Consider the following 13,335-nt stretch of genomic DNA (forward strand, 5'->3'; position numbering starts at 1 on the left):
ATCATCATCTCCCTCTTCTAATTCTTCTTCTTCTCTTTTTCTGTCTCTCTCATTTCCTCTTCCTCTGTCCTTCGAATGCAATATGTGATCTCGTCTCCTGCGTCTGCCTATTGCACTGTCCGATATGCGAATCATGTAAATTTTCATCTTCGTAGCTGCTTATTTTCAGTAAAATTGTTTGGCCCCTGTTGTTCTCGGGGACCTTCATTTATGGTTCCTTATGATATGCTACACTATGTGTGTTATTTTGGCATGGAAATGAAGGTGCGATAATTGATTATCAAAATATAAATTGCGAGTTAAAACAACGACAAGAGAATTTATATAATTATAAAGCATTTGTAATGGTCTTATCTTTTCTTCAAGTCTTAAGTGTAAAATAAATTATTGTATGCCTATGAATATTTTTAATGGTATTTAACTTTAAGATCCGTGTCTGTGATTTATACATTCAAATAATACTTATTTTCAATCATGTCCGCATTTCACATTACTAAGATCAAACGCAATTTAATGTAGCCTATATATAAGGTAAGGTTGTTGCTAAGAAGGTCTCTCTAATTTTCTCACAATTACTATTGTATAATTTTCTACTAGAGAAGACGAGTTCTCGAGAATTAAGAATATCATTTTGGAGCCTTTGCAATTTATTTAAAAGTGCTAATATTTAAGGCTATGCCTATATCACGATTCACGATTACCTATCAGCGCTTTATAGTGCATTCGATGACATCTTACACAAATCTTATATAGAAAACTTATTGATGGTGAATCGGGGCCTCTCATTTGAAAGGTTGCTACTACACTACAACGCACCTTAGATAATAAAATTAAATTATGTAATGTATTTGTGCTTCAGAGTATGGATGTTAGACCACACATCAATTTTCAGCCATTGATAATGTGACATGATTACTTGTTTTCAACATTTTAATAGGATTGCATTAGGTTTTGGAACTTTTTTTCGTGACCTAAAAAATTAAAATATTAGTGGACTACAACATAATAACACAATTATTGAGAAAAGTTTTGATTGCCTACAAAAAATCATAGTATCTTCACTCTTTCACCTTGTAAATCCTAACATGTTAATTTCAATTTCACATGATCTATGTTGCAGTGTCTACTTACGTATTATTATAGTCCAATGAACACAAAGGATACTAAAATCAATTATTTGAGAGAGTTGACACTTATTAGATTTTTAGATAGCCAAAAAACTTCTCAGATGAATAAAATATTGGTTGAGATAATTCTTAAATAGATATTATTATATTTATTTAAATAAACAATAATTTCTTAAAAAATATCCTTAATATAGAGGGAGAGAGAACTAATTATATATTCCAAGGAAAAAGTATTCGTAGTATTACATAGTTTACAATTGATAAAGCATTAACAAGTAAGAAACACACAATGAATAATAAATAAAACATATAAATTTAAAATAATTATTAAATCAACCTCATACTTATTTCACCTTGACAATGCAAGGAGGGTAAGAGGAGGGATGGCGGCCCAATATGCTATTCATATAGTTTCTAAGGGCATTGGACAACATCTAAACTAACATCTTAGCTTATATTTTCTTAGTTTATCCAATTGGGCGATGAAGGTGAAGAGTGGAGTGCATTTACATTTGATTAAATTCTTGTTCTAATTTCATTCTTATTATTTATTTATTATCTTGTAAAACTATTGTGCTAACTAGATAATGTGCAACCTTTGTTAAGGATTTTTCCATCTCCCTCGACCCTATCAACCACCTAAGGTGAGATGCATTTAGAGCTACAAGCGATATAAAAAATTCTATGTTTCTCAATGCTCGACAATGTATGTCACACGAGGATAATATTAGGAAGTTTTAGATTGAACCAGTTTAAACAGAGCCTCCTCTTTTCTTTTTTTATTTTATTTTGGTAATTACTCCTTCAGCAAGGCATTTAACTAGCTACAATTGCTTTGTATCCATTAATTTACTATTTTGGGTCATGAAAATAATGTATTCTAGTATAATGCCATTTCATTTTTCTTTACTTATTATTATTATTATTATTTTTCTATCGAAGATTCTTGTTGCAACGGATATAGATGCTGGAAAATATTTATTTATTATTCAATGTATAGCTAGAAAGGAAGAAGGATCATTCAATTGGGAAAGGGATAATTTTACACTCTTAACTTAAATACAATAGAGCACTACAATTATTCGGTTGGTTTACTTTTTTATGGAAGCACTCCTTATAAATCATGTATCATAGTAGAGATGTCGACATTTGAATAATTGGCCGGCACAGGCCAAACCTAATCCCAACTAACTCTTCCATCATATTGCACACGTAGACTACTTTCATATACCGTCCTAAAGAATCCCATCTCAAAGCACATAGAGGTACCATGTTTCGAGAAGTCCAATGGGAAAGTTGATCTTAGCACTCACTTGACAACATTTACTACTTTATCTATTGGCTTGATTCTTGAGGATTCTCTTCCTGCAAAAATCTTTTTCATTTCATTGAAACAAATGACATTGGATTGATTTTTCCCTTTATCTATTAATTCAATAAACTCTTTCTCATATCTTGTTAATCAATTTTTATAACGTTTAAAAAAAAATATTGGACCTAAAGTAACATTAATTGATGGTGCAGCGAAGGGGAATCCCGGACCTGCTGGATATGGGGGAGTGGTGCGTGATAATAATGGCAGGATGGTCTCGATGGTGGCCCTCTCTTTGGGTACCTAGACAAACCACTTTAGTGAGGCCTTCACAACGTATACCAATATCAAATTGGCCAAAGAGAAAGGTTTGAGAAGGGTCTTCTTGGAGTGTGACTCCCTAAACATCATTAATTGTTTAACAACTTCCTCCTCCCCTAGTTGGTCGATTAAACATATTATTGAAGATAGCCTAATGCTTCTCAGGGGATTCTACGAATTTACCATTTCACATGTCTATCGTGAAGGTAATAAGGTTGCCGATATTTAGGCCAACATTGGGGCCGACTTGCCAAGTAGGAAAGTTTGGAACATTTATGATCGGATCCCAGAGGATCTTCTTAACCTACTCCGTAATGATCATGATGCGTGCGAAGCTCAAGGGGCTTTCGGAAATGATGGAGAATGACGTCTTCCAAAGTGTCCTGGGCAAGACTTCTTCTATGAGGGGAAAGTCAAACTTTCTGGTGGCGTTTTTGATTGTTTTTGTTTAGCTCAACTCTGTTTGTGTTGCAGGTTGTTGAGAATCGGTATTTTCCAAGATTGGGGGAGATAGGAACCGTTTGGAGCCCATAGTCTATGAAAAATGATGAAATAAGGAAGCAGTATGCAAAGAACTTTCGATAAGTGTTTTTACTAGTTATATCGAGACGCTTCATGGTGCGGATGCCCTTGTTACCGAGGCCTTTGTTCATGGGTGGAAGTATGGTGTGCTCTGTGTCTATGGTATGGAGCTGGAGGTTGATGAGGAGATGGTGGATAAGGTGTCCAACATGCTATTCATATAGTTTCTAAGGGCATTGGACAACATCTAAACTAGTAGCTTAGCTTATATTTTCTTAGTTTATTCAATTGGGCGACGAAGGTGATGAGTGGAGTGCATTTACACTTGATTAAATTCTTGTTCTAATTTCATTCTTATTATTTATTTATTATCTTTTAAAACTATTGTGCTTACTAGATAATGTGCAGCCTTTGTAAAGGATTTTTCCATCTCCATTGACCCGATTAACCACCTAAGGTGAGATGCATTTAGATCTACAATGATATAAAAAATTCTTTCTTAGTGCTTGGCAATGTATGCCACATGAGGATACTATTAGGAAGTTTTAAATTGAACCAGTTTAAACATAGTCTCCTCTTTTCTCTTTTTTCTTTTATTTTGGTAATTACTCCTTCAGCAAGGCATTTAACTAGCTCCAATCGCTTAGTATCCATTAATTTACTATTTTGGGTCATGAAAATAATGTATTCTAGTATAATGCCATTTCATTTTTCTTTACTTATTATTATTATTTTTCTATCGAAGATTCTTGTCGCAACGGATATAGATGCTGGAAAATACTTATTTATTATTCAATGTATAGCTAGAAAGGAAGAAGGATCATTCAATTGGGAAAGGGATAATTTTACACTCTTAACTTAAATACAATAGAGCACTACAATTATTCAGTTGGTTTATTTTTTTATGGAAATAATCCTTATAAATTATGTATCGTAGTAGAGATTTGGACATCTGAATAATTGGCCAGCACAAGCCAAACCTAATCCCAACTAACTCTTCCACCATATTGCACACGTGGACTACTTTCATATACCGTCCTAAAGAATCCCATCTCAAAGAAAACAGAGGTACCATGTTTTGAGAAGTCCAATGGGAAAGTTGATCTTAGCACTCACTTGACAACATTTACTACTTTATCTATTGTCTTGATTCTTGATGATGCTCTTCCTGCAAAAATATTTTCCATTTCATTGAAAGAAATGACATTGGATTGATTTCTCTCTCTATCTATTAATTCAATAAACTCTTTCTCATATCTTGTTAATCAATTTTTATAACATTTAAAAAAAATATTGGACCTAAAGTAACATTAATTGATGGTGTGGCGAATGGGAATCCCAGACCTGCTGGATGTGGGGAAGTGGTGCGTGATAACAATGGCAGGATGGTCTCGACAATGGCCCTCTCTTTGGGTACCCAGACAAATCACTTTAATGAGGCCTTCACAATTTATACCAATATCAAATTGGCCAAAGAGAAAGGTTTGAGAAGGGTCTGGTTGGAGTGTGACTCCCTAAACATCATTGTTTAACGACTTCCTCCTCTCCTATTTGGTTGATTAAACATATTATTCAAGATAGCCTAATTCCTCTCAGGGGCTTCTGTGAATTTAACATTTCACATGTCTACCATGAAGGTAATAAGGTTGCGGATATTTAGGCCAACATTGGGGCCGACTTGGCAAGTAGGAAACTTTGGAACATTTATGATAAGATCCCAGTGGATCTTCTTAACCTACTCCGTAATGATTATGATGCTTGCGAAGCTCAAGGGGCTTTTGGAAATGATGGAGAATGACATCTTCCAAAGTGTCGTGGGCAAGACTTCTTTTATGAGGGGAAAGACGAACTTTCTGGTGGCTTTTTTAATTGTTTTTATATGGTTTATGTCAACTCTGTTTGTGTTGCAGGTTGTTGAGAATTAGTATTTTTTAATATTAGGGGAGATAGGAACCGTTTGGATCCCATAGTCTGCGAAAAATGACGAAATAAGGAAGCAGTATGGAAAGAACTTTCGGTAGGAGTTTTGACTAGTTATATCGAGATGCTTCATGGTGTGGATGCCCTTGTTACTGAGGCCTTTCTTAATGGGTGGAAGGATGGTTTTATCTGTGTCTATGGTATGGAGCTGGAGGTTAATGAGGAGATGGTGGCTAAGGTGTCCAAAATTCTGAACAAGGGCACCAAATTCTACAAGCATAAGAAATGTGCGATGGTGGCGATGAAAACCTTTTTCCCGCCGAAGGAAAGGGAGAAGGTGAGAAAGAATAATAATGTTGGGTGGGAGAAAAAATCACTTTCAAAGCCATGGTACGAGGTCTCAGAGGTTATCGTGCGCCGCCTCACCGTTGATGGTAAATTCTGTAGCTTACTTAGCTATCACTTTGTCATTATTAATCATTTTCGGCATCACAAGTGCATTTCCTTGGCCTTTTATTTGGTCTCATCATTGAATAATAGCATTAGGGCTCACGAGAAATGTGCATCCTCCCTTGTTCTCCATGAGGGCTTATTCCCGTTGATTATGAAGTATGCCAAGACTATCAATGTCGAGAGGAATACGAGTGCTAAAACTGGTATAGAATACAAGAAGAATGTCCATATTCATTATGGGGAAATCTCTTCTGATGAAGAGGTGGACTTCGATGGGAACGAAGTCTTTCACATTTATAACAAACAAGGACCCTCATCGTCTAAAATCCCTAACCGTACTAGCAGAAAATAAATTATTTTATCTAACGAGGAGGATGACCCTGAACATGTCCCTAATTCGGTGGACGGTAGTTCTGATGTGAAGGTTAAAAGAGTGGCCAGCGTTTCTATGTCAAGAGCTATTGACAAAACCAAAGTATTTAACAATGTCAACGAGAATTATTCTAAGCGACCGAATGCCTCTCAGATTGATTTGGACGGGCCTGCGGAGGATTAGGGTGTCAATGTTTCTATACCTACTCTTGGTGGTGGGTTTACTCCTAAGGAGATGGTTTGTCGGTCCCTGAGAATACGATTACGAATATTAACTTGAGGAATTTAAAGGATAACCAAAATGCCCAATTCACCTAGATTTTTCAAGAGATTAATAATCTCAAAGAGAAGGCCAATCCACCTAATGGGGACCTCGACAGTACTAGGTCTCGAATACGCATACCCTGGCTAATGGTATTAAAGACCTTAAGGAGGAACATGAAGAGCACATTAAGGCTTTGGAAAATGACTTATAAACATCAGCATAGTTTGAGTGTGGTGGTGGAGGTGAGTATGTCTGCCATGAACAATACTAGCATTGGTCTACGTAGACTCAATGAATAGGCTGAAGTTCTTCATTATATTTCTCAGGGCAAGTGCCCCACTGGTAGCACTGAGATGGTGAAGAAAGATAAGGTTGTGAATGCTGGTACCTGTAAGAAACTTAGGGCTCCCTCAGAGGATGTGGATGCGGATCTGGATACGAAAGAGAAGCCCCTACTTGGTCGAGCGACGAGGCTCCATAGAAAAGATAAGGGTGTGACCCGTGTTGACAACATCATTAAGAAAGTTCAGAAAATCAATGAGGATGTCATTCAGAAGAATGACAAATTGGTCAAAGTGTTGTAGTTTTGTTATGTAGAAATTCTGTATTGTTCTTGTCTGTTGTTCTATGGGGCTGCTTTTCCCTGGTTTTTATGGGTTGGTTCGCATCTGTTTTTTTGTTGGGTCCTTGAAGGTCGAGTTTTTATGATAATATTACAATAATACTAATACAATTTACATGATTTGTATAGTTTATTTCTATTTGAAAATAAAAAATTATTCTATTCTATTTACATTTTCACCATAAATTACTTGAACTATTTAAACAAATAGGTTTCTATTCAATAATATTATTATTATATATAATACATTAACAGAATAATAAGTAAATAACTTAAAACCCACTAACATAGTCATTTTAACACATACAAACATAGTAAATTTTGAAGTGTCTATAAAACCCATACAACTTTTTTAGGGTTTCGGAATTACTAGATGGTTTGATTTAGACAAATGGAAACATAAAGGTTGAGTGTACTTAGTAATTAAAAAAGGTCCCACCATTCACTTATCATGGGAAACCGTGCAACAACTAAATTGTATAGAAATAAAAAACAAGAAAATAATGACATTTATGAATTATTAAAGAGGCACACGGAACAAGTGGCAGGAACCCTAAAATTTAGATTGTGAGAGCTCAAATATTTGAGAGTACTATGTTTGCATTAATGGAGGAGTAGAATTTTCGAAAAAATCTCATCTGATCGTGACTGCAAGAGGAGAGATAGTGGTAAAATGAGAAGATCGAGAGATGATGGGCAGTGCACACATTCTGACAAAAAATGAAGAATAAAACTAATGGACAGCGGGCAGCTCCAATATTCCCAATCGTCTTGCAATGCTGTCTCCTTTACTCACAATCGTTGATGCCCAAAAACAGCTCATCCAATTCATATAAGAGACGCCTTCGGCATAATAAATTCATGTACTATTTTCCCTCTTCTATAATTTCTCTCATATGAAGCATGCAATCACCATTTCTAAATAAAGCTTTTATATGATAGGATGTGGTAGTATCAATATACCATAGGGCACTACGTCACAGAACCTTTTGCACATGAAGATACCCCTAAACTTACTACTCATTTTCATATTTCTTAATCTTCTAGATTGTTAAATAGGTTCACGTATTTTATTGATGTCTATTTAATTCTTGAGATATAAGCTACTCACTATACATAATTTCTCTATTTTTTAGGCTCTCATGAAGGATTCAAATGTAAAGAATGAGTATCACATGCTAGTATGTGCCAAGGTCCATTACTCTATCTATATTAACTATTATTTGACGTCCAAGAATCTAATTTAAACGATATATTCCACATTCCATATGCTTTGAGATGTATTACTATTTTAGGATTCACATGCACGTCAATGTATGGTCAAAACATAATGGTAAAATATTTTAATCTAGTCAAACTATCCTTAGTTTTGGGTATATTATTAGAGGATGGATTAATTCAACCATATATCAAGAAATGATGCAATCTTGTCGAAATCTTGGCCCATTCTCTAATTAGCCACCCTTATCAATTTACATACACCCCCTTATATTCTATCTTATCCCGTGGATTCATGCACACATTCGTATGTATCACATTTATTATTAGATTATTCTCCATCCACACCTCAATGTCTAGGCATTTATTCTCTACATAAGTATTAGCCTTTTTTCTGTTATTGGTCAATAATGGGGCGTCCAATCAATATTGCACCATACAATACTGACCCTTGAGATTTAGCAATTTAAATTCGAATTTTTTAACTCCAAACCTTTTATTCTATCATAATTACATTTAGTACCTGTTTTATGTGATTTATTGAACATTTTGGTTTTTGAAAGAATTCAATGTGCATTTATTTAACATGCAGTCGCTTTGAGAATTCATTGAATACGAATTTGCATAAATGAAACATTTATCATAGAAACGCTTTTGGTTGGAGCACCAAGATGAATCTATCTCCATCAAAGTTTTCATCTTGGGAAATTTGCATGCTTCTTTTCCATTTACCTAAATTGGCCAGGCTCGTGAAGCCGACCATTCCGAAGGATAACCTAGGAGAACTTGACCCTAGTGATCTACCAGGCTCCCTAATGTGATTTTAACTATTGCGAATACTTGACAATTAGTGAAGAGTTAACTTCAAGGTAAATTGACGAAAAGTGAGATTTATTAGATCAAATGTTAGGGAAGAATTTATATTCACACATATAGAACTTACGCATATCTATGGATTTGACATAAAACAATCGTGGACATGGGGAGTGATCCCTAGTTGACATGACTTTCATGCTTATCACTGATACAACTACATACCCAATTCTTAAAAGATGGATTCTTAAATTCAATTTAGATGATTTATATACTTGCATGTTCAACCACATAGATTACGCTAACTTTTATCTACTTTTTCCTTCTGGTATAAATCCTTGAGCAAAACGTTATGATAGGATATGGCAATGTGAATATATAATAGAACATTGCATATAACACTTCTGCACAAGTAAAATTGAGAAATAAGATAAATAAGAACGAGAATAAAAATAAAATTCAATTTAGATGATTTATATATGTGGATGTTCAACCACATAGATTACATTAACTTTCATGTACTTTTTCTTTCTGGTATAAATCCTTGAATAGAACTTTATGATAGGATACGGTAATGTGAATACATAATAGAGCATTGAATATAACAGTTTTGTACAAGTAAAATCTCTAAATCTTAAAAATGAATAAACTAATTAGAGCAAAATTTAAGAATGAGATAAACAAGAATGAGAATAAGTTGGAAAGCCGGATAAACCGACTAAGAATAATTATGTGTAAACTAATTTTAAATATTTTTAGAAAACTAACCCTCCGGTTACAACACGTTTTGGAATTTCGATCTGAATGGGTCCACAAAATTCAATGGGAAGAGGGAACTGGATTACGAGTTAAGTGTACGGAAATACTTAGTGAAGGTATGGACAGAAAAAAATACGATTCACTTCGAATTGCAGCAGTCTATTCTACTTCTAGAACAATTCCAGGCGGGCAGAGATAGAGAAGGGGAAATTAAATAAATTCGTCTATCCTTCTAAGAGGATCGATATTGTTATGTGGACACGTCGGGGAATCTGTTGATTTTGATTTAAGGCTCCTTCTCACTCTCTCTGTGTATATATATTGCATGGAGTGGAGTAGATGAGAGCAGAAAAAGGTTTCGAGGTTTAGAAAAGAAAAAGAGAAATGGAGCGTTCAAAGCTGTTGGGTTTTGTGGTCTTGATATGCTTTACTATTCCAACGATATCATGTTCTTCGGACAGACTGTTTAGTGGTTGGCCGAAGTCTAGCAGCGATGAAAATGTAAAAATAAGGGTGAATATGACGCGCAGATCAGAGAGAGAGTTGGGTTTTTCTGAGAGATTGGGTTTGGCTGTGGATCGAAGTAAGAAGCGAATGAAGAAGATAGAGGCATTGATAAGAGGGCAATTAGACGCTGAAACGCCCGTTGAAGTAGGGGATGGAGAATTTCTGATGAGCGTTGCACTGGGAACGCCCTCTGTGAGCTTCGAAGCGATTGTGGACACGGGGAGCGATCTGATTTGGACTCAGTGCAAGCCTTGCAAGGACTGCTTCTCTCAGCCTACGCCAATCTTCGACCCCTCCAAGTCCCCCACATTTTCCACAATTCCCTGCGGTGATTCTCTTTGTGACGCCTTGGGGAGTACGCAAACCGGATGCAATCCAGATTGTACCTTTATGTATCAGTATGGCGATGGTTCCTTCACCAGCGGCGACCTGGCTTACGAGACATTGTCAATTGGGAGCAGCAAGGTTAAAGGCATTGCATTTGGATGCGGGCATGACAACGAAGGACAAGGATTCTCTCAGGGTGGTGGCCTTGTGGGACTGGGAAGAGGTGGTCTCTCCCTTATCTCACAGCTGGGTTCCAAAGCAGAGAACATGTTCTCTTACTGTCTTTTGCCCATCACCGACTCTTCTTCACAAACCAGCCCCCTCTTTTTCGGCGAGGGTGCTTCCTTGAGCGGAGGAGCCAAGACTCTCCCACTCATCAAGAGCAGTATCATTCCCACTTTCTGGTACATTCCTATTACAGGAATCACCCTCAATGGTAAGGCACTAGATATTCCTCCTGGAACTTTCGATCTGCAATCGGACGGCAGCGGAGGTATGATCATCGACTCCGGAACCACTGTTACCATCCTGGACCAGGCTGCCTACTCTCCTCTTAAGGAAGCAATTCAGTCCGCCATTGATCTCACTCCTGTAGACGGCTCTTCTACAGGTTTGGATCTTTGTTACCACACATCATCCGCTCACCTCACCTTGCCAACCCTCGTCTTCAACTTCAAAGGCGGCGTGGATTACGAGCTTCCGGCAGACAACTTTTTCATTCAGGCATCTGAAAATCTCTTGTGCCTGGCAATGTTGGGTGAACCATCGGGGAATCCTTCCATCTTCGGAAACATACAGCAGCAAAACTTCCATATCCTTTACAACAATGCTCAGAACACGCTCTCTTTCAAGCCCACTAAGTGTGATTCTCTTTAAATCATCATCTCCCTCTTCTAATTCTTCTTCTTCTCTTTTTCTGTCTCTCTCATTTCCTCTTCCTCTGTCCTTCGAATGCAATATGTGATCTCGTCTCCTGCGTCTGCCTATTGCACTGTCCGATATGCGAATCATGTAAATTTTCATCTTCGTAGCTGCTTATTTTCAGTAAAATTGTTTGGCCCCTGTTGTTCTCGGGGACCTTCATTTATGGTTCCTTATGATATGCTACACTATGTGTGTTATTTTGGCATGGAAATGAAGGTGCGATAATTGATTATCAAAATATAAATTGCGAGTTAAAACAACGACAAGAGAATTTATATAATTATAAAGCATTTGTAATGGTCTTATCTTTTCTTCAAGTCTTAAGTGTAAAATAAATTATTGTATGCCTATGAATATTTTTAATGGTATTTAACTTTAAGATCCGTGTCTGTGATTTATACATTCAAATAATACTTATTTTCAATCATGTCCGCATTTCACATTACTAAGATCAAACACAATTTAATGTAGCCTATATATAAGGTAAGGTTGTTGCTAAGAAGGTCTCTCTAATTTTCTCACAATTACTATTGTATAATTTTCTACTAGAGAAGACGAGTTCTCGAGAATTAAGAATATCATTTTGGAGCCTTTGCAATTTATTTAAAAGTGCTAATATTTAAGGCTATGCCTATATCACGATTCACGATTACCTATCAGCGCTTTATAGTGCATTCGATGACATCTTACACAAATCTTATATAGAAAACTTATTGATGGTGAATCGGGGCCTCTCATTTGAAAGGTTGCTACTACACTACAACGCACCTTAGATAATAAAATTAAATTATGTAATGTATTTGTGCTTCAGAGTATGGATGTTAGACCACACATCAATTTTCAGCCATTGATAATGTGACATGATTACTTGTTTTCAACATTTTAATAGGATTGCATTAGGTTTTGGAACTTTTTTTCGTGACCTAAAAAATTAAAATATTAGTGGACTACAACATAATAACACAATTATTGAGAAAAGTTTTGATTGCCTACAAAAAATCATAGTATCTTCACTCTTTCACCTTGTAAATCCTAACATGTTAATTTCAATTTCACATGATCTATGTTGCAGTGTCTACTTACGTATTATTATAGTCCAATGAACACAAAGGATACTAAAATCAATTATTTGAGAGAGTTGACACTTATTAGATTTTTAGATAGCCAAAAAACTTCTCAGATGAATAAAATATTGGTTGAGATAATTCTTAAATAGATATTATTATATTTATTTAAATAAACAATAATTTCTTAAAAAATATCCTTAATATAGAGGGAGAGAGAACTAATTATATATTCCAAGGAAAAAGTATTCGTAGTATTACATAGTTTACAATTGATAAAGCATTAACAAGTAAGAAACACACAATGAATAATAAATAAAACATATAAATTTAAAATAATTATTAAATCAACCTCATACTTATTTCACCTTGACAATGCAAGGAGGGTAAGAGGAGGGATGGCGGCCCAATATGCTATTCATATAGTTTCTAAGGGCATTGGACAACATCTAAACTAACATCTTAGCTTATATTTTCTTAGTTTATCCAATTGGGCGATGAAGGTGAAGAGTGGAGTGCATTTACATTTGATTAAATTCTTGTTCTAATTTCATTCTTATTATTTATTTATTATCTTGTAAAACTATTGTGCTAACTAGATAATGTGCAACCTTTGTTAAGGATTTTTCCATCTCCCTCGACCCTATCAACCACCTAAGGTGAGATGCATTTAGAGCTACAAGCGATATAAAAAATTCTATGTTTCTCAATGCTCGACAATGTATGTCACACGAGGATAATATTAGGAAGTTTTAGATTGAACCAGTTTAAACAGAGCCTCCTCTTTTCTTTTTTTATTTTATTTTGGT

At 35.6% G+C, this 13,335-nt stretch overlaps 1 protein-coding gene across 1 annotated transcript; it reads left to right on the forward strand.

Annotated features, from left to right (window-relative positions):
- The first annotated feature begins 10,088 nt into the window (after positions 1-10,088).
- On the forward strand, positions 10,089-11,414 carry LOC131871347 (aspartic proteinase nepenthesin-1-like). Its single transcript, XM_059215965.1, has one exon. The coding sequence runs from the start codon at positions 10,089-10,091 to the stop codon at positions 11,412-11,414; it is 1,326 nt and encodes a 441-aa protein (XP_059071948.1).
- Positions 11,415-13,335: the final 1,921 nt, after the last annotated feature.

The sequence above is a fragment of the Cryptomeria japonica genome, unplaced genomic scaffold (genome assembly GCF_030272615.1).
Source record: "Cryptomeria japonica unplaced genomic scaffold, Sugi_1.0 HiC_scaffold_396, whole genome shotgun sequence".
Taxonomy (NCBI): domain Eukaryota; kingdom Viridiplantae; phylum Streptophyta; class Pinopsida; order Cupressales; family Cupressaceae; genus Cryptomeria; species Cryptomeria japonica.